The 25745-nt window shown below is 39.5% G+C and overlaps 1 protein-coding gene and 1 long non-coding RNA gene across 10 annotated transcripts in view; one reads left to right on the forward strand and one right to left on the reverse strand.

Annotated features, from left to right (window-relative positions):
- Positions 1-24190, reverse strand: LOC104846138 (uncharacterized). 9 transcript variants are annotated; one of them, XR_010321105.1, is made up of 10 exons: positions 24080-24190; positions 23730-23889; positions 23517-23624; positions 16736-16812; positions 14481-14546; positions 13309-13461; positions 8749-10061; positions 7092-7215; positions 5894-5988; positions 2822-5202 (listed from the first exon to the last, which is right to left on the reverse strand). It is a non-coding gene; the product is annotated as an uncharacterized LOC104846138 (long non-coding RNA). The 9 variants fall into 9 exon arrangements; XR_010321103.1 differs by having other exon boundaries at positions 23249-23624; XR_010321106.1 differs by lacking the exons at positions 13309-13461; positions 14481-14546 and adding an exon at positions 1-2815 and having other exon boundaries at positions 4769-5202.
- Positions 24128-25745, forward strand: part of CCDC39 (coiled-coil domain 39 molecular ruler complex subunit) — a 48105-nt gene continuing 46487 nt past the window's right edge. The window contains exon 1 of the mRNA XM_003412875.4: positions 24128-24474. Coding sequence (XP_003412923.1) covers positions 24385-24474 — 90 coding nt within the window. The 5' untranslated portion in view covers positions 24128-24384. The remainder of the gene's footprint in view (positions 24475-25745) is intronic.

Consider the following 25745-nt stretch of genomic DNA (forward strand, 5'->3'; position numbering starts at 1 on the left):
TAAAATTTAAAAACAGAATGTATGTGTGATAATCATTTCTTTGTGATTACCTTAAATAATTCTTTGACATCTATTTTCTTCTTAAGTGTCTCTTATGCAAAGTAGATCAACAAATTATTTGGCATGATTAAAATGGAATTTTAGATCTGAAAGAGACCTTTGATACCATCTAACCCAACGTCTTCATTTTACAAGTTGGGAAACTGAAGTTCACGGAACTGAAGTGATTTATGGGGGGTGGTCTAGATGGGATTGAGGTTGGGTATCCTGACTTTGAATTCCATACTCTACACATATGTCAGCATTTACTAAAATGTATTTACTTGGCTGCAAGCTCAAATGAATTTGATAAATTCAGGACTCAAGACAGTGTCAAAGAAGAAATCTGGTACTCTGTTAGGAGTGAAAGAAAAGTTTTATTGAGGAATAATACAGCTTGAGCTAGGCAGTGCTAAGTAAAATACAAAGCACTCTGCCATTCAAGCAGTGAGAACAAAGGAAAGGTAGGGGGTTAATGGTTGATTATAGAGAAGATCAGCTTCAGCTTTAGAGTCCTTTGAAATGTAAAGCTCGGCCGCTTGGCTAGGAGGGAGTGAGTTACCATCTAGATAGTGGTGCCAGCCGGTTTGGTTATACTTGACCGCAGTCATGAACGTATTTTTTTCCAGAAACAAATCATTTACAATGTGTCACATTCCTCCCAAGAACAATTCGTTTACATCCTGACCTTGTGCTTCCTGGGAAAGCATGGTGGCCCTGTCATTCCTATGTCTGACATGAGTGCCTCCAGTTTGAAACTTTTCCATTTACAACAGTTAAGTTTTTCTCAGCCTTCAGTATGCGCCATGCCGTCTGTGTTATACCTTGCCCCAAATGCTGAGTACTGCTCCCATCGTTACTTGACCTAGGGCCCCTTTCTTTCTACAGCACTTATCAAGGATTACCTGTTCTGTAGAATGTCCTTTTGTGGATCACAGCGGTGGAGTATTGCACCTCTTCTATGAGGAAAAGACAATGAACAAAAACCCATGCCCCAAATGTGTGGTACACCTAGAGTCCTCTCTCCTCTCACTGCACACAAGTAGTCAATCACTCATAGCTGTATATGCTCCCTTTTGATGTTCCTTCTATCTGTCCACTTCTTTTCCTCACCATATCTACTGTTAGCTCAGTTCACTACTATCTCTCTCCAGATTATTTCACAGCCTTTTAATTTTTCTCCCTGTTTTTAGCCCCCCTCCCCTTTTGACCCATATAGCAAGTACAGCGGTCATCTGGAAGAGCAAATCTGACCACAGGAAAACCTTCAGAGGCTTCCCATACCAACTATTCAGTGGATAGTCTCAACTGTCAATACGGTTTATGAGAGCCTCACCTTCTGATGCTGCGTACTTCTCCAGCCTTCTGTCTCCTGCTTCTTTGTCACATTCTAAGTTCCAGCAAGTGGAAACCGTTGCAGCAGAACCCCTAGAACATGCCACACTCTGGCCCTTGTGCTGGGATGCTTTTGTTTTTCTCCCCCTTCCTCTGTGTGTAGGAACAGCCAGCATCTGGTTGTCTACCAGGTCTCAGCTTTGACTTGTTGCTCCCATGGCATGCTAGTATAAGCACTTATTGTATCTTATGGCATCATAAAGTATATTATGATAAGATATGGTGTGGAATATGGTGTAATGTATTTTATTTTAAACACCTATTTTTTTCTTGATATGTTTGTTTGTTTATGTTTTATTTGCTTGATTGCTTTTTTTGTTTGTCTTTTGGTCTCTCCCTAACTACTGTAAGCTCCTTGAGGAAAAGTGCTTTGTCTTCTATAGCCTCTACTGTATATTACTCTAAACCAATAGCCTCAATACTTAGCAGAGTTTCTGATGTCTAGTAGGGACTCAATCATATCATGGAATGACTAAATGGACAAATGAATGATGGCATCTCAACCAAATAAAAAGGGTTTTGGTTTATCCACTGTCTTTGTCATCTAGTGCTGTTATAACAGAAATACCACAAATGGACGGCTTAAACAAAGAGAAATTTACTTCTTCACAGTAAAACAGGCTAAAAGTCCAAATTCACGGCTTCAGCTCCAGGGGAAGGCTTTCTCTCTCTGTCAGCCTTCCCATCAATCTTCCCCCAGACTAGGAGCTTCTCCGTGCAGAGACCCTGGGTCCAAAGGACATGCTCTGCTTCTGGCACTGCTTTTTCGGTGGTATGAGGTTCCCCTCTCTGATCACTTGCCTTTCCTTTTTATCTCTTGAGAAATAAAAGGTGGTGCAGGCCGCACCCCACGGAAACTCCGTTTATGTTGGATCAAGGATGTGACCTGGGTAAGGGTGTTACAATCCCACCCTAATCCTCTTTAACATAAAATTACAATCACAAAATGGAGGACAACCACACGATACTAGGAATCATGGCCTAACTAAGTTGACACATATTTTTGGGGGGCACACTTCAATCCATGATACCCACTAGTCCCTGAGTTAGCACAGGTGGAAAACAGCCACGAGTCCACTGTTAACACAGAAGGAAGATGACCACAATTCCATTTCGGCACGGATGGAAAAGCACGCGATGTTATGTAATACATAGTATGTAACCTGAAGACCAGAGACTAAGAAATGAAATAAAGGTTAATTGATAAAATAACTTCTGTCATTAAAAATACCACTCATTATATTTAATACAGTTGAGTACCTTTTTTTTTTTTTTTAACCTTTACCAGAATTTGAAGTCATCCATGTTTTTTTTTTTTCTTCTTCTGATTTCTTTAACTAACTGCTTAGTCATGTTTCTTTTAGGTTATTTCTTTAACCACCTGAGAGCAAAGGAGAAAAAATGCTTTAACTGAGATTGGAAATGATCTAGTCAGGAGTATGTAGGTGAATACTTGTTTTTTTCCTAAGAGCTGAAGTTAAAAGGAAAAGTCTTTTTATATTTTCTTATTGGGAAAATAGAAATATCTTTATCTTACTATTATAAAAGAAACATTGATTCAAAAAATGTGCAGAATTTGTAAAAGGAGAAAATAAAAATAGCCTGCCATAATGCCGCTCACAGAGAGCTACTCTTACCATTTTAACGTCCGGCATCTCTCATTATCTGAATTCAAGTACCCAATCAATTTGGTTTATGAGAAATATTTGTATTTCCTTCCAGTCTTTTTATGTACATATATTTCACAGAATTGGTTTCATATTGTGTTTATGTTCTGATTTTTTAAATTAACATTATATTGCATATATTTTCCTATGCCATTGTATCTTTAAAAACATGATTATACTGACTAGATAATAATCTACAGTGCTATAATTTACTGAATCATTTCCCTATTGAAGAACATTTAAGTTATTTTCATTTTTTTTCACCGTTTCTTTTTCTCTTTGTAAAACAGAGAATCATAGTATTTAATTTTCAGGGCGATTGTAAAGATTTAATACGTTAATGTGCATAAAGTACCTAGAACCATGAATGTAGTAGGTGTTGATAAATGGCAGATACCTTTTTTGTTAGTCAGGACTTTTTTCACTTGTTAAGTGAAAGTAACACAATTTAAATCAGCTTGAATAATAGAGGAACTACACTGACACACGTAACTGGGATTTTCAAGACACCTGGTAAACCAGGGCTAAAGCAATTTCGATAGAACTCTGCCTTCTTTCTTTTGCTTCTATTTTTCTCGCGTGTTGGCTTTATTTCTCACACATATTCTTTTTATGTTATAGAAGGATGGCTACTGGGAACCCTCAGCCTACATCCTTAGAGTATACTGTCTGAAGGGATCCATTTGTTAAACCCTAGGTAAGAACCCTGATTGACCCTGCTTTGTTCACATGCTTACCTATGAACCAGTCCTCTGTCCGAGGGAATGCAGCATTAGGATTGTCCCAACTTTGTGATTGTGTGGGACACTGTGATTGACAGCTCCACTGTCTTATCATCTAGTGCTGCCATAACAGAAATACCACAAGTAGATGGCTTTAACAAAGTGACATTTATTCTCTCACAGTCCAGTAGGCTAGAAGTCCGAATTCAGGGCACTGGCTCCAGGGGAAGGCTTTCTCTCTCTGTCGGCTCTGGGGGAAGGTCCTTGTCATCAGTCTTCCCTTAGTCTGGGAGCATCTCAGTGCTCCCAGGTCCAAAGGACATGCGCTGCTCCCTGCACTGTTTTCTTGGTAGTATGAGGTTCCCCTGTCTCTCTACTTGCCTCTCTCTTTTATATTTCAAACGAGATTGGCTTAAGACGCTATTTAATCTTGTAGATCTCATCAGTATAGCTGCCACTAATCCATCGCATTACATCATAGTGATAGGATTTACAACACATAGGAAAATCACATCAGATGATAAAATGGTAGAGAATCATACAATACTGGGAATCATGGCTTAACCAAGTTGACAGATAATTGGGGGTGACACAATTCAGTCCATTAAGACTTCACAAAATAGAAAAGTCGGTTTTTTCCCCCCAGGAAATGAATGCTTTCAAACAAAAATATGCTCACCACATCTTTCTTGCCCAATCTCCCTGCCTCCAGCATTTCTGTCCAGTATATCCTCCACAGTACAAGCAGAATGAATTATCTTTCTAAAGTATACAGCATATTATCTGACTTTAAAAACGTTTTCAAAATAGTATCTTGCTTGTCAACTTCTTTACAGGGAACGAAGTTGTCAATTTCTTTATCAGGCTTCAAATATGCACACCAGTCTCACCCCAGCCAATATTTCACCCATACCACCCATTCCTTCAACACACACTGAGTTTTACCTCTTCTTGGCTTTGTTCAATCTCTTCCTTCTGCTTGGAATGCCCCTTTTCTCCATGTTAGCTTGTGGATAGTTGTCTTGGTAGACTACGAGATTTTTTCTTTTGGTCTACCCAACAACCTTCTTCCTTTGAGAACCTGCTTCTCCTCCACCACAACTGTGTGTTTCTGGAAGCACTGCCCATCACAGTAGTGTGCCACTGCTGGCCCCATGGCCCAGACTGGGCCAGTTATCATGCTTGTGGCCACAATGATTGGCCCAGGAATAAGTGAGTAATCCTTGGTGGGACAATCAGAGTCCTTCTAGACTGAGGCTAGGCAAGAGACACTTTCTTTCTGGGTCATTCATTCGGATTGATGTTAGCCCAGAGCTGCTGGTGACCATGTTCTCTAACACAAGCAGAAAGCCCACATGCAGTAGGAATGATGAGATCAACTGCAAAGAAAAGCAGATGAGAGACAGAAAATCAGACTCCTGGTATTCCAGCCGTTAGTCTCATTCCGCTGACCCATAATATTAAAATGCTTTGAACTGAGTCCCTGTCACTTGAAAAAAATAGTCTTCCCAGAACCAGCTTAAGTATTTCTTCCTCTAGGAAGCCTTTCTGGATTGTATCTGTACAGTCCTCTTTTGTTATATGATTCCTGTCTGCTTTTTAGCAGATATACTTAAATATTTACTTACTCTACTAGGTTCATCAATTCATTCAGCAACACTTGCCCAGTGTTACCATGTGTCTACTGTGGTAGGCTGTCAACCTGACTCTTACCCACTTGGCATGGCACCTGGTACACAGGTTCAAAATTTTCTACTGAACTGAACTGTCAAAGGTCATTGAAAAAAGGGTTTTCTTCCTGTTGTGCGTGATGACATGTATTTCTCTATTCCAAGCACTGTACTGATAAAAGAATCACATTTAATCTAAAATATTTCACTGAAAATGTAATTCTTGGAAAAGTATGTGAACAATAGGAGGATATAAACTACATTTGAAGCAGAAAACGTTACGTTTTCAAATAGAAATCAAGCCATTTCTGTGTCTTACCTCTAAATAAAAAAAAATAGTAGGTACAAACTGGTTTATTTGCATTTTCTTGGTTAATTACACGTTTCAGAATGATCTTACCATGTGGAAGTCATTGATAACAGGATCTAATTCCAGAAACCAAAGTTCCATTAGTTCCATTGAATTGAAGCTTTTTCAGAGGTTGGAGTCAAAGCCTGGGAATTAGAAAACGTGGGTCTTAATTACATCTTGGTCACAGACTGGTTGTTTTCCTGGAAATGCACAACCTCAAGAAATTCAAGCAACTGTGTTTTTACATGTCCAAAATGAAGATGAGAATCTTTGTTTCCTTCAACATCAGACCATTATGTGATTTAATGAAATGGTTCCTATAAATACCTTTGAATTCCTAGGATTGCATGCCATTACTTTCCCAAGCCCTTAAACTAAGGTGTTATTTTAGCTTCATGAGCCAATAGGTAAATTAACTTTTCTGGCCTAGTTGTTGGTAAAAGATGCACAGGAATAGGTAATGGAAGGAACTGACATGATTTTGGGTGCTTGTTTTATACCAGTTGGGTGTTGGGGTAGGTTCTTTATCTGCCTTTTAATCCTTAAAAATTTTTTTTGAGATAGAGAATACATTTTACCCATAACGAAACTGAATCTCAGCTATCTCGAGTAATATTCTTCAAGGTCATATAACCAACAGCTGGATGATGGGCTGGATGGATGCTCTTTTGTAGAATTAATTATGATGTGAAAAGGGCTATGCTATTGGTTCTGATAGATCAAGTCATTTACTTATAACATTTAATAAAAACTAGGCACGCTTTATGGGTGTCTTATCAAAAGTAGTGCTATATAGATTCTACTATTAATCATTTTCAGCAATGAGGGGTGCAGTTGACCTTCAGAGTTTTTTGTTTTTTGTTTTTTTTTTAATCTATTAGAGTGTCTCATAAACTTAAAAAGTTAGCCCTTGTGTTTGTCTCTTGGTGAGACTGCAGGTGTGGTCTGGGCAGTCACTCTCAAATAGATTGGGCCTCTGATTCACTTGCAAAGCTTGTTGAAAGAACAGTCCTGGGTCCACTTCACATAGACGCAGATTTTGAGACAGTCCATTTGCAGCGGGGCCTTGGTGTGTGTGTGTGCGTGCGTGTTTTAATAATCTCTTCTATGAGATGACGTGATAATGATCCCTTAGACTTCCCTGGGAGAATGGTTGTGGAAAACCTTATAAAATCTGAGTTCTCTTTAAGATAAGACCTTGGAACCCCTGAACTTACCCTCCAGTTGCATACACTTCAGAACTAACCTGTTCTTCATAAATCCCATTTAACCTGCTCTTCCAAAAGCCGTCACCTGGTCCCAAGGCACTTGTCTGTCCTTCTGGAGCAGGCTAGAGCCCAAACTTCCAACGGAGGTGAGAAGGCAGCACTCTGGGTGAATACATAAAGCAGCTAAAGTGAGAACCCTTTGGCAACCAGCCAAAAACCTCTCCATGAGGAGGCTGCACCCCATTCAATGACCAGATAAGACAGGACAATGACCTCCATGTCTCACCCGGCCAGTTCATAATGTGCCACTCAAAAGGAAGCACGTCTGTCAAGCTTGTGTCTGCATTATCTGATTTCCCCCACACTGCTCCTGCCATTCCCTGATTATGTCAGCGGATCATTACTTGTTGGAGCAGTGAGGCTCAACCAACGTGGAGAGTGGGTCTGGAAGGATTACAGTGAGGAGCACTGAGGCACAACTAATGTGGGGAATGGGGAGAAGCAGAGCGACCAGTGACAACACCACCTCTGCTATGCCTCATGCGACCAAATCCAGTTAAAAAGCCACATCCCACGTTGGTGTAACAACTCTATTGGCAAAAGACAGCATGAAAATATACAGTACCAGATGGGTAGCTCCTGTCCAAAAGCAGGATGAGAAGGCAGGAAGGAATTGGACAAATGGACACAGGGAAACCAAGGTGGAAAGAGGGAGCGTGCTGTCACATTGTGGGGATTGCAACCAATGTCAAAAAAACAATGCGTATACATTTTTGAATGAGAAATTAAACTTGACTGTAAACTTTCACCTAAAGCGTGCGCGCACACGCACACACACAAAGACAGCAAGACTTTTTTTGAAGCTGTATCTTTTGATCTCAGAGAAAAGAGTGTTAGAAGGATGTGACTACCACTCCTTTATTTTTGTTTACTGAAAAATGACTTAATTGTGTGTGTGTGGCATGGAAACATGGAAGAAGTAGTCTCTCATGCAAATAGCCATAGAGTGCTATGGGATAAAGATACCTCACTGATATTTTTCTTGCCCATAAGACATAGAATTTCACCTGGAATTTCTTTCCCATAGAGACTTCCAGTAGTCAAAAATGTAGCATGGGTGTCTGGTGAGGATTAGGGTGTGCGAGGGGCCACATCTTGGGTGGAGAGTGTATCAACACGCAAAAGCCAACCGTCCATGGCACAGTTAAAGCAATTGTTACTGATCGTGTGGGGGTTCTGAATGGCTCATAAAAATCATTGTCTCTTCATCAGTATAGGGGTACTAACCACAAAGACTCTGAAAACTGGTGTTAGAAAACCACAAGGATCACTTAAAATATTGACAGTTTAACAAGTGTAAATAGATCCAGTTACAGATGATGTCTTCCTTTTTTCTTACCTCCCTGCCAAAGAAAAAACTTAAATTCTTTGGGGTTAGAATACCACTTAGAAAATACACAGTAACTTTTACTAGGGAACTTCAAATGTACTTTTTAAATGAACATCGAATAGTAACAGAGAGTAATAATAAAAAATTGCCATCATTTACTGAGCCAATACTACGTGCCTGACACAGTCGTGTTTTACACAGCTCATCACAGTTAATTTTCTCAAAAGCCCCATATACTTGGTATTCTTAGTGCCCCCATTTCACTGATGGGGAATATGAAGCCTATAGAGTTCAAGATCACACACCTGGAGTAAGTAGCAGATTGAGAAGTGGAACCTACAGCAGTCTGATCCTGGGAACCTGGCTCTTAACCATCACTCTATCCTGGAATCATAAACATCTTCAGTGTAACCTGGAGATGTACCAAGAGGAGTTAAATGATTTGTCATATTGATGGGTCTAAGGCAATGATTTCCAAATTCATAAATTAGGGGCTGTTCACTAAAAAAAAAAAAGATCACACAAAATCTGCTTTAAAGCATATCAAGTAACCTTTCTTGCTTTTTAGCCTGAATCAGAAAGGATGGGCCAGGGATTTCCACTTAAAGTTTGTTCCAAACTTTAAGAATCTCCCACTGTCAAAAATACCCCAGAGATGCTTTATTACAATTCTTTTAGGTTATTTTTAATCAAAAACTGATATTTAATAAAAGAAAAATACTTTCATTGTCAAAAAAGGAAATTACTGATAGGTTGAAGAAAAAAAAATCACAGAGAACCTCATCACCCAGAAACCATTGTTCACTTTTATTGTTCCTGTATTTGCCTGGTCTGTTTTCTGTGCCTATATGTAAATGTGTATTTTTAAAAATAAAAATTAGATATACTATAATATTATTTCACTTACTGTCATTACCAATCAGCATATCATAAATATGATGTTATTAATACTTGCTTCTTCTACTAGAAAATACTACTACTACTACTTCTACTAGAAAATATTTAATGGTTACAGAGTGCCATTTGGATTTTCCAAATTCCTTTATTAGACAATTCTTTCCACATTTTCAGTTAGGTCACCAGAGCTATAATGATATCTTCTTGTGCATATGTATGATTACTTCTCAAGAGCTAATTCCTAAAATTAGAACAACTGAATGGTGTAGCAATTAAGGGCACCCACCCTGCAGCCACAACCGAGCTTCATGCATGATGAGCTGTGTGACTTTGGGAAAATCACTTAGCTTCTGAACGTCTCAATTTGCTTTTCTATAAAATACTTACCTGATAGTGTTGCCAGAAACATTCATTTTTAATATTTTAAAAATGCTTAGAGCAGTACATGGCACACAGTAAGTACTACACAGATGTTTGTTAACTGAAAGACAAGTGGAACAAAGGAGATGCAGCTTTTAAAGGATTCTAATACATACTATTAAGTTCCAGAATGATTCTACCCATTAAAAAAAAAAATTATTAGCATATAAATGGAATAGCCATACTCTCCCAGTTAAGAGTGTGAGAAGTCGGGCCTAGCTGAAAATCCGGCTCCATCAACCGTCCAGTAGTCATTATCTTGGGAAAGTCACTTGACCATGTCAAACTTCAGTTTCCCTTTCTGTAAAATAAAGATGACAGTAAATAGGATTGTTGTGAGGATGATATGAGATGATATAAAGTGCTTAGCATAATGCCTAGCATAGAGCCAACCAACCAGTTGGCACTGAGTCTATTCTGATTCATGGCAACCCCATGTGTGCCAGAGTACAACTGTGCTCCATAGGGTTTTCAATGTTTTTTTGTTTTGTTGTCAGAAGTAGATCGTTATGCCTTTCTTCGGAGGCACCTCTGGTTGGACTTGAACCTCCAAACTTTTGGTTAGTAGCCAAGCGCATTAACCATTTATACTACCCAGGGACTCCTGGCGTAGAACAAGGGAACAATAAATGCTAACTATGCATTTGTGTTTTCAGTCTCTCATCTTAAAGATGCAAATTAGGTCCAGAAGGAATGGCTTCCTTGGTTGAAGCATTAAGCCAATAGGTCAAAATGACACAGGGAATCAAGTGAGTGAATGGAAACATCTGGTTCTAGGTGAATTTCTTGTGTGGCTGGTTGCCCAGTTTCATATCTTTAAAGAAATATTCCCAGGATGCCTTCCTGTGCCCAGTGCTTAGCATATTAGCCAGCAGCCTGGACAGTGGAGTAGAAAACATGCTCATCAAACCTGCCAGTGCAAGTGAGGTCTGGAGAGAGCTTCATTTGGAAAGAAAGAACCAAGAAAATATGATTCTACAAAGAAAAGTAGTGGTGTCTACTTGGAGAGTAAAATCAGTCAGCCAAATGCCAGGTGGAGAATGAGTGACTGTTCACATTAGGCAGCTGAAGGTACGTTAGTCATACTGTGCAAAACACTAACAATGAATGTCATTCTGAAGATGAAATGAATCGCAATACTTGAGTAGAAAGACTGAGAACTGAGCGGCGTTCTGCCCTTTTGAGCACCACTGGATAGCCTTCGCTGCAAGTTAAGAGGCAGAATTGGATTCCCTAATTAGAGATGGCCTAAAAAAAAAAAAAAAATTTTTTTTTTTTTTTAACAGAATACGGGACATCATCAGGGGAGCTACATTACAAGTGGATGGAAAGGTAAATGCACCTAGCATTATTCACTCTGAAGAATGGAAGATAGAAAAATTTGATACTTTTCCAAGCGTAGGACAGACTGTCTTAGAGGTAAGGTGTACAGTTGTTTATTTCCACTGAGAATTAACCATAGGAAGTGGGGTTTCAAGCTGCAGTGTGAAAGATTTAAGTTAGAATGACTGAAAAAAATTAACAGTGTGAAACATTGCAAATGATTACTAAGGAAAGCTATGCAATCTCTTCAGAAGTATTTAAAACAGGACAATTTTTTTTTGGTACTGGTTCAGATTATTTCAGTGGGCTTTAACTAAAGGCAGGAGAATAGGCCAGTTGGAGTCTCAAGGCTCCTTTCTATGATTTGATGATAAGAAAGACTTGATCCTATAGAGATTTCTTCTCAGACTTCTTTTCTGTTGCAGCCACCCAAGGAACAGCTGTTGCCTTGACAACAAGGACATTTCTCATATGCTAATAGGAAAACGGCCAATTTTCTTGTTCATAAAAGAAAACTATTGGCTAATGTCTCTCCCGCTCTCTCTCTTCTTTCTGTTTTTCCTACCATTACTTGCCATCCTTCAATGAATCTTAGTGAGAGGCAGAACCAGAAGAAGATAAAAAAGATGATACAATAGTTGCTATCTTCAGAGATTTCACTGAAACTTAGGAAACTCATTCACAAAAGAGTTGGAAGTAAGACAATGATGTGGGAATAATGAAAAAGCGGCATTCACTGTGTAGAGAAGAAAAACAATGGATAGCATAAAATTCTTAGTCTGTGGTAGAATACGAGTTGACACACTGAACAGGTTCCAAGAGGAAAGAGTCCATACACCTTCACAGATGTCTCGACGTGGTTTGGCATCCGTAAGACAGTTTTTTCAAACAACCACTTCCAGATATTCAATCACATCTGTACAGACATCATCTACTTTTGATTAACCTGACTAGAGGGTGTATACATCTGGCTTTACATAGGGCTTGTGTGACTAATACCACACAACACAGCGGAAGAACAGAAATTACCTCCACACATAATTCATTACAGTGATAGCAACAATTAGTTCCCCCAGGGCCAAAGCCACAGAAGGAGTCGTGTTTTCTCCTTGGCTACCTGAAATGTAGCCAAATGCAGGCTAAGAATCAGAATGACAGCTGATAAAAAGGGCCTGTATTATGTGGAGAGCTGTAGCTCCCAGAATAAAAGCAAGCCAGTGCTCTGCGGTGCTTCTTAAAGCCGTAACTACAAAAAGAGCCAAGTTTCTTAGCCCAACGGAGGGATGATTATTCCAAGCTGCAGCCCCACACCAGCCGTGTTTTTGTGCTGTGCTCACACAGATGGTGTGTACAGTATCATGACAAACACACATTTCCTTGTATAGTTACCCTGCATTTTTGTATTTAGTAGTTACATTGTAGGTATGTTTTTTGTTTGCTGTTTTTACCACTCTCTGTTCCCTCGCATTGATTATTTTTTTTCTTGGTATTATTATCTTTAAAAACTATTTTGTTCCCTGGTGAACGCTAGGCAGGAGCCCTGGTGGCACAGTGGTTAAGAGCTAGAGCTGCTAACCAAACGGTCGGCAGTTCAAATCCACCAGCCGCTCTTTGGAAACCCTATTGGGGCAGTTCTACTCTGTCCTATGGGGTTGCTATGAGTCGGCTGCTATGGTGAAAGCTAGAATTTCCAGTGGTGCGATAAGACAGGGCGTGGGGCTGGAGAGGTCAGTTTGCAGGAGCCTTATAAGCCATGTTAAGGAGGCCATGAAAAGCTATGGTAGGCTTTTCAGGAGAGGGGTGATGTGCTGAGATTTGGGGTTTAGAAAAATCACTTAGCTGAGGTGTGGTGGTGGTATTAAAGACATTAAGCATGGAGGTCTGGAGATCAGTTAGGAGGCATCTTCTGTGGCTGGCTTCTCCACTTGATGGCAGCTCCTTGACAGAAAGGACGAACATGTCCAACTTTGTGGCTTAAGGCCTTAGTGCAGTGTTTGAACACATGAAATTTTCTGTATGTTTGTTTTTGCAAGTGAAGAACTCATTATCATACCTCAAAAGAAAAAAAAAAAAGAAAGAGCCACATCCTCTAAAAAGTTGCATCTCCTGTGACTCACCTAGTCATTGGTCAATGTTACTGTATCTAGGTTAAATGAAGTTACACAAAGGTGTTAGCAGCACCCTGGCCTCATCTCCCAATAGATACATAAATTGATTTCCATTACCTTGTCTTGCCTGTATTATCATTGAACATTTGAATTCCTTTTGTGTGTTTTTCATCAAGCTCTCATTCCCTGGATTAAGACCATGGTTTTCCATGTTGTGTAATTTATCTGGGATAACCAAGTCAATTCCGCCTCCTTGAGTTTGCTCAAGGACTGAAAAAGAGTTAATGAAGATACGAGTAAAAAAAAAAAAAACCCAAACCCGTTGGCGTCAGGTCGATTCTGACTCATAGTGACCCTACAGAACAGAGCAGAACTGCCCCATAAAGTTTCCAACGAGTGCCTGGTGGATTCAAGCTGCCAGCCTTTTGGTTAGCAGCTGTAGCACTTAACCACTACGCCACCAGGGTTTCCAAAGGAAAGCATAAATGCAGAATAGTCAACGCAAAGATTAGTTCTAACTTCCCCGTATTTGTATTTTAATCTAATCCTTAAAGGAGTCTGCATCATTGAATACAACCATTTTTTTAAGCCTTTTGATCAGCAGATTACAAATACCTACATTCTGTACAGCACTTATTTGGGAGTAGTAAATTGAGCTCTCATTTTTCTTTTGATGCTATAAAAGGAGTGTAAAGAATTTTTATAGAATGTGAAAGGACTTGTGAAACACATCATAGTGAACTAAATCAAAAAGGAATACAATAAACTAACACAGTAATGAAAATGTTTTAATTTTTATACTAGTAGTTGATGTCGTCTTTGTCCTTAATTTACAATTTGATGACACTTTCAAAGCATTTTGAATATTTGAGCTAATACCATATTACAAATCTACAAAAGTACACCAAAATCAGTAACTTCTGATTCAGGTTATAGGTCAAGTTTAGTTGTTGTGTTTATGATAAATGATATAAATCAACTGTTTCTAGATTGCTGGGTGCTATGAAATTATTGTGCTGATACTTAAATACGGCCTCTACTTTTCTAAAGCTTTCAGTTATTGTTGATTCACAAAGAAATATTAATTTGTACGGTTAGTTTAATCAGTGATTCAAAAACAAACTTACTGTTTATAAAATTCTATGTACCTAAGTTATCAAGGATTTCATTTTAAGTGGATCCACAATCAATACCCATAGAAGCAGCAGTCAATAATTCAAATGATGTATTACACTGGGCAAATCTGCTGCAAAAGACCTCCTTAAAGCATTAAAAAACAAAGATGTTACCTTGAGGACTAAGGTGCGTCTGACCCAAGTCATGGTATTTTCAGTCGCCTCATATGCAAGTGAAACCTGACAATGAATAAGGAAGACCGGAGAGTTGATGCCTTTGAATTGTGGTATTGGTGAAGAATATTTAATGTACCATGGACTGCCAGAAGAATGAACAAATCTGTCTTGGAAGAAGTACAACCAGAATGCTCCTTAGAAGGGAGGATGGCAAGGCTTCATCTTACATGCTTTGGACATGTTATCAGGAGGGACCAGTCCCTGGAGAAGGACATTACACTCAGTAAAGTACAGGGTCAGTGAAAAAGAGAAAGACCCTCAACCAGATGAACTGACACAGTGGCTGCAAACAATGGGCTCAAACATAACAACTGTGAGGATGATGCAGGACTGGGCAATGTTTCATTCTTTTGTACACAGGGTTGCTATGAGTTGGAACCAACTCAACAGCACCTAACAACGTTTTAAACTGTATGTTATATTCTTAAATGGTTGATTTACATGTTGTTTTAAGCCATTAAGACCTAAAACTTCACTGCTAAATATTATCATTATTATAGTTGCTGCACAACAAAAGCAACTAACGGTGTTTAGAGGAATAAGAGGGACTATGATTTTACATCTGGATGTTTTTAATGGGCTGACACAGAAGTCCGTGTGAAACTGAAGACTCTGCCATTTTAGAGTGAAAGTAAGCTCAGGAAAAAAAAACTCAAAACTGTTAATAGATTGTTGGGTTGTATTTGGTCCATAATATTTCTGTTTTTTTTTTTTCCTTAAGTATATCTCTAATGCTGTGTCCAGAGATTTGGCTCAGATGCCAGGAATAATGATCTTCATTATAATAGTAGACCTTGATAAGGGTTCATCTGGTTTCAGAAAAAAAATGTATTTACGGTACTTTACATATGCAGACATGTAGCACCATCTACTGGATTTAAGTGCATGAGAAAAATCAGCAAAATATGTATTTCCACTAGCAAAAGTATGAAACCATGAGTATCAAATCTTCTTATAGTATTGGTCTAGCCAATTCTTTAGATTATGAGAATTTTTTACTGATAGGCGAGAGTATTTTCATTTTAAGGAGGTTCTTCTTTCTTGCTTTGTGCTGGGATCGAGAAAATTTTTAGCTGTTATTCAAAGTTACGTATCTACAGCAACTGATTACACACACACATGCATGCACACACAAACACACCACTGTATGCAACTCAATGACCCAATAATTTTACAAGGAAGTGGTTCCTATGGCCAAAATAAATTTTGTGAGTATCTATTTCCCAGAAGAGAATTTAGAAAGGTTTTAATTTGAGAAGTCTATACTGATTTCCTGCAGTAGAAAATATTTTCTTTAAATATAGTTATGGCACCCTTACTCTGTTATCAGGAGAAGTATATCCTTAAGAACAAGCCGTTCACTAATTCAACAAGTATTAATAATGAAGCAACTGCTAAGTGCCGGCAACACTGATCAAAAGGGAAATGAACAGTGATTTTAGAATTGTTGTATAATATTTGGCTGTGAAGTCAATGCTTCTTTGTAAAGACTTACATCTACCTCTTTCATTACCAGGATGAAACAGAAGGGTCAAATATCTGATATGACCTTGAAAAGGTTTCCCTTTATCACCACTCTTATTCAACATTGTACTTGAAGTCCTAGCTACAGCATTAAGGCAAAAAAAAAAAAAAAAAAAGGAAATAAAGAGCATATAAACTGGTAAGGAAGAAGTAAAACTATTCCTATTTTCAGGCAACATGATCCTATAAATAGAAAATTCCAAAAATTCCCCAGAAAGCTACTGGAATTAATAGGATTCAGCAAAGTAGCAGGATACAGGATCAACATACAAAAATCAGTTGGATTACTCTACACCAACAAAGAAAACTCTGAAAAGGAAATAAGGAAAACAGTGGCGTTTACAATAGCCCAGCAAAAGATAAAATATTTAGGAATAAATCAATCCAGGGATGTAAAAAGCCTATACAAAGAAAACTACAAAACACTACTGTAAAAAACCAAAAGAGACCTACATAAGTGGTAAAACATACCATGCTCATGGATGAGAAGACTTAACATTGTGAAAATGTTAATACTAGCCAAAAGCTATTATTGAATAGAAAGAATACCAACAGTATTCTTTAATGAAATGGAAAAACTAATCCCCAACTTTATATGGAAAGGAAAGAGGCCCCGTATAAGCAAAGCATTACTGAAGAAGAATAAAAAATTGGAGGCTTCACACTACCTGATCTCAGAACACAAATGGCGACTATACATGTGGACATCACCAGATGGAATACACAGGAATCCAATCGACTACATCTGTGGAAAGAGACAACGGAAAAGCTCAATATCATCAGTCAGAAAAAGGCCAGGGGCTGATTGTGGAACAGACTGTCCATTGCTCACACACAAGTTCAAATTGAAGCTGACGAAAATTAGAACAAGTCCACAAGAGCCAAAGTACGACCTTGAGTATATCCCATCTGAATTTAGAGACCATCTCATGAATAGATGTGACACGTGAACAGTAACGACTGAAGACCAGATGAGTTGTGGAATGACATCAAAGACATTACACATGAAGAAAGCAAGAGGTCATTAAAAAGACGGGAAAGAAATAAAAGACCTAAATGGATGTCAGAAGAGACTCTGAAACTTGCTCTTGAATGCTGAATAAGTAGCTAAAGGAAACAGAAGAAATGATGAAGTAGAAGAGCTGAACAGAATATTTCAAAGGGCGACTCCAGAAGACAAAGTAAAGTATTATAATAACATGTGCATAGACTTGGAGTTAGAAAACCAAAAGGGAGGAACACGATCCGCATTTCTCAAGCCAAAAGTACTGAAGAAAACATTCAAGCCTCGAGTTGCAATATTGTAGGATTCTGTGGGGAAGTATTAAATGACACAGGAAGCACTGTGTCAATCCATCTCGTTCAGGGTCTTCCTCTTTTTCACTGACCCTCTACTTTACCAAGCATGATGGCTCTCTCCAGGCACTGGTCCCTTCTGATAACATATCCAAAGCATGTGAGATGAAGTCTTGCCATCCTTGCTTTTAAGGCGCATTCTGGCTGTATTTCTTCCAAGACAAATTTGTTCATTCTCCTGGCAGTTTACAGTATATTCAATATTCTTCGCCAACACCATAATTCAAAGGCGTCAATTCTTCTTCAGTCTTCCTTATTCATTGCCCAGCTTTTGCATGCACATGGGGTGATTGAAAATACCATGCTTGGGTCAGGCATACCTTTGTCCTTAAAGTGACATCTTTGTTTTATAATACTTTAAAGAGGTCTTTTGCAGCAGATTTGCTCAATGCATTGGGTCTTTTGATTTCCTAACTGCTGCTTCCATGGGCGTTGATTGTGGATCCGAGTAAAATGAAATCCTTGACAACTTCAATCTTTTCTCTGTTTAACATGATGTTGCTTACTGATCCAGTTGTGAGGATCTTTTTTTCTTATGTTGAGGTGTAATCCATACCAAAGGCCCTAGTCTTGGTTTTCATCAGTAAGTGCTTCAAGTCCTCTGCACTTTCAGCAAGCAAGTTTTCGTCATCTGCATATCACAGGCTGTTATTAAGTCTTCCTCCAGTCCTGATGCCCTGTTCTTCTTCATATAGTCTAGCTTCTCTGATTATTTGCTCAACATACATATTGAATAAGTATGGTGAAAGGATACAACCCTGACACACACCCTTCCTGACTTTAAACCACGCAGTACCCCCTTGTTCTGTTCGAATGACTGCCTCTTGATCTATATACAGGTTCCTCATGAGCACAATGAAATGTTCTAGAATTCCCATTCTTCGAAACGTTATCCATAATTTGTTAGGATCCACATAGTTGAATGCCTTTGCATCGTCAATACAACACAAGTAAACATCTTTCTGGTATTCTCTGACTTTTAGTCATGAACCGTATGAGGTCATCAATGATATCCCTCATTCCATGTCCTCTTCTGAATCTGGTTTGAATTTCTGGCAGTTCCCTGTCGATGTACTGCTGCAACTATTTTTGAATTATCATTAGCAAAATTTTACTTGCATGTGATATTGATGTTGTTTAAAATTCTGGCATTACATTGGATCACTTTTCATTGGGAGGGACACAAATACGGATCTCTCCCAGTCGGTTGGCCAGGTAGCTGTCTTCTGAATTTTTTGGCATAGGTCTGAGTGTGCGCTTCCAGTGTTGCATCCATTTGTTGAAACATCTCAGTTGGTGTTTGGTCAGTTCCTGGAGCCTTGTTTTTCCACAGTGCCTTCTGTGCAGCTTGAACATGCACCAATTCTTTTTGGTACAGTGATTCTGTGTATTTCTTCCATCTTCTTTTGATGCTTCCTGGGTCGTTCAATTGTTTGATATTGCAACTCGAGGCTTGAATGTTTTCTTCAGTTCTTTCAGGTTGAGAAATGCTGAGTGTGTTCTTCCCTTTTGGCTTTCTAACTACAGGTCTTTGAACATTTCATTATAATACTTTACTTTGCTTACTTTGAAATCTTCTGTTCAGCTCTTTTACTTCATTTCTTCCTTTTGCTTTAGCTACTCTATATCCAAGAGCAAGTTTCAGAGTCTCTTCTCACATCCATTTTGGTCTTTTATTTCTTTCTTGACTTTTTAATGATCTTTTTCTTTCTTCATGTATGATGTCCTTGATGTCATCCCACAACTCATCTGGTCTTCAGTTATTAGTGTTCAGTGCCTCAAATCTATTTTTGGTATGGTGCCTAAATTCAATGTGGGATACAGTCATGGTTGTACTTTGATTCTCGTGGACTTGTTTCAATTTTCTTCAACTTGAACTTGGATATGAGCAATTGATGGTCTGTTCTGCAGTAAGCATCTAGCCTTGTTCTTACTGATGATATTGAGCTTCATTGCCTTTCCACAGATGCAGTCGATTTGATTCCTGTGTATTCCATCTGTCGAGGTCCACATGTATTGTGGACACCATTTATGTTGCTGAAAAATGGTATTTCCAATGAATAGGTTGTTGGTCTTGCAAAATTCTATCATCCAATCTCTGGCATCATTTCTCTCAGCAAGGCCATATTTTTCAACTACATATCCTTCTTTGTTTCCAAGTTTTGCTTTCTAATCACCAGTAATTATCAGTGCATCTTGACTGCATGTTTGATCAATTTCAGACTATAGAATTTGGTAAAAACTTTCAGTTTCTTCATCTTTGGCATTAGAGGTTGATGCATAAATTTGAATATTAGTTGTATTAACTAGTCTTCCTTGGAGGCATATGGAGAGTATCCTATCACTGACAGCACTGTACTTCAGGATAGGTCTTGAAATGTTCTTTTTGACAATGAACATGATACCATTCCTCTTGAAATTATAACAGAATTGTAACAGTGGGTACTAAATGATATGGGATGCTGGGCTGAAGGGCAGAGATATCATTTTAAGGCAGAATCATAGAATTTAGAGAGTGCATGGACATTTCTTCCATAATTAAACATGTTATTTTCATCCTGAAATTCAGGAACTAGAACCCTTGTGATAGGATAAACGGAACCCCATGTAGGGCTTTAACTGCCAAACTTCCTTTCATGCCCCTGGGGCCTAGAGGAGGACCCACCAGAGACGACTCTGTCATGCATATGGCAGCTACAGCCGGTGCTGAGTGGGGTGGATCAACCCATGGCACAGGCCAAGGCAGCTACCTCAGTATTCACATTAGGAATCAGGATGGGCAATTATAAGGCAATGTTTAAGACACATGGGCAGTAGTAATCTTAAAAAGTAGCATTGATACAAGTTTCAAGTATAAATAACTATCGTGAAATTATACGGTTTGCTTTATGAAAACACAGAATGTTCTCTTGCCCATGACACTAAAGGGCATCTTATTAAATGTTAGAAACCTATGTGCTTTATATAATTATATATATATATATTTTAAATACACAATTTTTAAAGCTTACAGTTATGTCTTAAACTGTAACCAATCCTTAGAAGCAGCTTGTGGTTCTTCACATAATTGTATTTAGGTCACCAGGCTCAATGAAACACTTGAAACTTATTCTTTCAGAAAATAATTGAAGATTAATGAGCATGTCCTGTTTCTAAGATGCTAGAGGTCTGTACAATTACGGCTCACTGATCTTATGATTGTCTTTTCAAGATTTCTATTTTTCTACTCTTTATGATGTTTTTAGCACATACTACTTTTTTAAAAAAAAATTTTTTTTTTTTACTCTTTTATAAGATTTATGTATTCTGACATAATCATCAACTAATCAAAAATTTTTTGTTTGAAGTCCCTGATGAGATTATATATAAGTACCCTGAAAACCTTAATGAATCGGAGCTCTGGTTTCCTGGCCAATGATGTGCTGCCAAACTATAAAGTCATCTATTTAAACCTGCATAGCCATCTGTTAATAGTGCTCTGAGTTGTTAATTTTTAACACTACGTATCATCTTAACATATGCTGGATACTAAATTTTCACTAGTAGGAATAACTAAACTATTATAAAATACAGCGATTGGCCAAGATGATCTATTAATTTGAGCTCTAAAATTTCACTATTTTACACAAGTCAAAAATTCCTCTACAAGTTGGAATTTAAGAATAGTAGAAGCAGGGAGAAAAGTGTTTTGCTAATTAGCCTTTGAGGATACAATTTCTAAGCCCAAAAGATTAAATGTATAGAAAACAGTGTTGTTACTGTTAGGTGCCACCAAGTCGCTTCTAACTCATAGCGACTCCATGCACAACGGAAGAAACACTGCCTGGTCCTGCACCATCCTCACAATCGTTGTTTGAGCTCATTGTTGCAGCCACTGGTCAATCCATCTCGTTGCGGGTCTTCCTTTTTTCCGCTGACCCTCTACTCTACCAAGCACAATGATGTTCTTCTCCAGGGAATGGTACCTCCTGATAATATGTCCAAAGTACTTGAGTCAGGTGCATCTTAGTCCTCAAGGTGACATCTTTGCTTTTCAATACTTTAAAGAGGTCTTTTGCAGCTGATTTGCTTAATTCAATGTGCCTTTTGATTTCCTGACTGCTGCTTCCATGGGTGTTGATTGTGGATCCAAGTAAAATGAAATCCTTGACAACGGTGTAGGTATAAAATAAAACACAGCTACTAATGGAGGCTTTCAAAAGTATAGGTGTCTTAGTTTCCTAGTGGTGCTGTAACAGAAATAGCACAAGTGGGTGGCTTTAACAAATGTTAAGTTCATTTTCTTATGATTTAGGAGGTTAGAAGTCCAAATTCAGGGCTGTGGCTCTAGGGAAAGGCTCTCTGTTGGCCTTAGGGAAAGATCCTTGTCTCAGGTTCTGTAACTCCAGCATTCCTCTTCAGTTCCTTGCTGATCTTCACGTATGGCATCTATCCCCTCCCTGCCTTGTCTCAATGTCTATGCTGCTCCTTATAACTCAGAAGACATGAGGTTTAGGACACAACTGACACTGACATGGCACATTTACATAGTAAAGAAAACCCTATTTCCAAACAGGGTTACATCCAGGGGTATAGATTACAACACATATTTTGGGGGTACACAATTCAACCCATAACAATAGGTAATAGGCCAATTGTAAAAAGACATTTTCAGGACAATTGAGAAAATGTGGAATAATTATTAGATGATATTAAAGAATATTTTTTTTATTAAAGAATTATTGTTAATTTTGTTAAATGTGATAATGATACTGTGTTTATGTTAGAAAACAATAAATACTCTTCTAGGGATGCATGCTTACGTACTTAGATATCACGATGTCAGTGATTTACTTTTTAAAAACTCAGTAAAAAAAAAGATATAGATGAAGTAAATATGAAAAAATACTTATGTTAACTGGAGTTGATGACTACATAGGGTTCCTTAAACCCTGCTTTCTATTCTCGTATTTACATTTTTATAATAAAAGTTTAACAAAGTAAAATAAAATTCAAAAGGGCAAAAAACATTGCAGGTGGCTGCTTACTGGATATACAAAATTAGTTCATACTGTGATGCAGCAGCTTAGAGAGTAATCCAGCCATACTGCGATGCAGCAGCTTAAAGAGTATTCCAGCCAGGAACATCCTTCACTGTAAAGAGCATCCTTTGGATTCTCAGTTGTTGGCTGAGTCAATTCCGACTCATAGGAGCTGAGCACAAACCATGTCAGCCAGCCAGGGACCTTGCATACCGCCCAAACCCACTGTTAACGAGTCGATTCCCACTTGTGGTAACCCTATAGGACAGGGTAGAACTGCTCCATAGAGTTTCCAAGGAGTGCCTGGAGAATTCCAACTGCCAACCTCTTGGAGCCTCAGTTTCTTAATCTAGGAAATGAATGGAGCTGCTATGCAACAGAGGCCAGCTGGTAATAGGGAACCCAGGGTTGAGAAATGAGAGTGTTGGCATGTGATGGGGTTGTTAACCAATGTCAGAACAATGTGTGTACTAATTGTTTGAAGAGAAACTAGTTTGTTCTGTAAACCTTCAACTGTAGTACCAAAAAAAGAAACAAAAAAACAAAAAAACGCAGAGGCCATAAATTCAAATGTCTATCAGGGCCAAATAAGACAGGTAGTCCCCGACTTAGGACATATTTGTGTTACCACAAACTGGACTTAGGACAGTGCTTTTTTTTTTTTTGGTACCTCTTATGTTAGTAATATTTAGTACATATCATGCTGCATCTCCTAATTTGCTGTTATCATTCTCACAGGAGCCCTGGTGGCACAGTGGTTAAAGTGCTCTAGTGCTAACCAAAAGGTCAGAGATTCTAACTCACCAGCTGCTCTGCAGGATAAAGATGTGGCAGTCAGTTCCACAAAGATTTACAGCCTTGGCAACCCTATGTGCCAGTTCAGTTCTGTCCTGCCAGGTCGCTGTGAGTCGGAATCAACTCCCTGGAAATGAGCTTTTTGGTTTTTCGTTCTCAGATGTTCACTCACAGACGTTCAGTGTTGTGATTTATAGATACCGGTAATAAATGGTAATAATAATGAACGCTAAAGTTCATAATCGACTCATAACAGTCCTCAGGACGGAACTCCTACCTAAGGCCAGCATAAGTGGGGTGAAGGGTGGAAAGAACGCCCGTCTGTGGGGGGGGGCGCCTCTTCAGCTGAACTGACACTGGTCACGTGGGTTCAGCGTATCGTTCCCTAGGGAAGGAGAAAAACACAAAGTTTTATGTGAATTCCAGAATTTTAAATGTAAACAAACGCAAAGAAAAGTAAAGATGTAGGCCTGGCAAGGGAGGAACCCACCAAGCGCGATCTAGGTCTGCCGGCAGCGACCTGCGGTCAGGTGGGGCACCTGCAACGGGGCGGATCCAGGGGAAACGGACCGAGACGGAACATCCAGCAACGATTCTGGGGAGCGAACTGTTCTTGGAAAACCAGGTTACTCCGACCTGCCCGTGTTCGCCTACAGGGGCAAACACATAACCAACACCGCTTGAAAAGAAACCTGGTCATTTATTTTGTGTTAATCTTCACTAGCTACCGTCACCAAGCAGTGGGCGGTCGCCCAGCCCACGTAGGTACCCGGTGGTCCTGGGCGCTCCAGGGAAGATTCTGGACCCTCCGAGATGCCAGGGGCGAGGGTGGGGACCGACCTGAGGCCGCAAGTTGACAGAAGGTTACGCCAGCGCTCGGCGACCCCTCAAACAGCCGGAGGGCCGCGTCTTTCGTTTCCCTCCTGTGGCTCACGGGAAGGGGGCCTCAGCCGGAAGTCCCGCCTGCCGCCCTGAGCGCTTCCTGTTTGGTAACTAAGGGCGCGGGACGGTTGCTAGGGCTCTGGTGGGGACTGCGGAGGAGCTCTGCCGAAGCCTAGAGAGGAGTCGAGTGCTGCTCACCCAGCGATAGAGGAGGCGAATATTTCTTCTGCACCCTGTCTGGGGCCCCCAATCCATTTACCGTTATGAGTAGCGAATTCTTGGCGGAGCTTCAGTGGGAGGACGGGTTCGCCATCCCGGTAGCGAACGAAGAGAACAAGCTGCTGGAAGATCAGGTGAGCATCTGGGGAAGGAGGAGGGTCTGTTTGGAGGTGTTTTCTGGCTGGCAGGAATACCCTACCCTTTAATTTCTCTCTCTTCTCTAACCCCGTCTCTTGGAGGTCTAACACTACTCCCGCCCCATCTCCTCCCCTCCCCCTCCCCGCCCCTTTCGGTACTTGCTAAGTCATTTTTTAAAACATTGAAACAATAGTTGATTTTCTGGGCGGGGAGGGGGAGGGGAGTTGTTCCTCACCGTCACTCCTCTCGTGTCTCCAACTCCACTTACTCATTTCTAGCCCCCAGGGCTGGAGAGGAAAGGTTGCTTCCCGCGCGAACTTTTTCCTTCCTTAGAATTAAGCGCTCGTTGAAAATGGACTTCTGGGGTGTGCATAGCAACAGTGATTTGTGGATGTTTATAAACAACAAAAGAAGTTCAGGTTGACATTTCTTTGTGAGTTTCTGCCTATGATGTTTAAGGCCAAAGATGACTTGAGATGTTTTCAAAGGGTACGTTCTGGTAAGAATGTAAAATGTGCAATTTACCGCTTTTCAAAGTGAGGATTAAGTTGTGACACATGTATATAAAATATTTGACGTTGTAAGGAAGTACTTACTTGAACCCAGTTCACAAGTTGTTGGAAAAAAGGTGCGACCATTCAGCAGGCTTTTAAAAACCTTTAGCAGCCAGTCTGAGGTTCGTCCCATGATAATAGCTGCGTGGAAGAGAGTCCAAGAACGGATGATGCTCGCGCTACTTTACAGAAGAGAACGTTTTCTCTTCTCTGAAAAACGAAAGTCTTTGGACTACCTTTTGAAAAGAATAGAGACACTTTTCAAAAAATTCTGACCTATTTACTCCTGTCTAATTTAATGCCGATTTTTTTTGCCTCACAGGATTTTATGTACGTATTACTTTTTTTATTACTTAGGTGGTGGTTGTTAGTTGCCCTCGAGTCCATTACTCTGGAGCCCATGCTGACTCTTGGCGGGCCTTGTGTGCAGTGTAGAACTGCCCCCTAGGTGTTTCAAGGCTGTGACCTTCTGGAAGCAGATTTCCAGGTCTGTCTTCTAGGGCACCTCTGGGTGGGTTCTGGCTGCCAATCATTTGGCTAGTCGTTGAGCGCTTAACCGTTCGTGCCACTCAAGGACTCTTTTAATATATTCACTATTTTATTTAAAAAAAATTGCAGAGCAGTAAAAAGAAGAAAACTTAAAGTCATAATATTTTTGCCTGAATGAACTCTGACATTAAAAAAGAAACTGCTTTAAGTGTAGGATATTCGAA

This window comes from Loxodonta africana, chromosome 1 (genome assembly GCF_030014295.1).
Source record: "Loxodonta africana isolate mLoxAfr1 chromosome 1, mLoxAfr1.hap2, whole genome shotgun sequence".
NCBI lineage: Eukaryota > Metazoa > Chordata > Mammalia > Proboscidea > Elephantidae > Loxodonta > Loxodonta africana.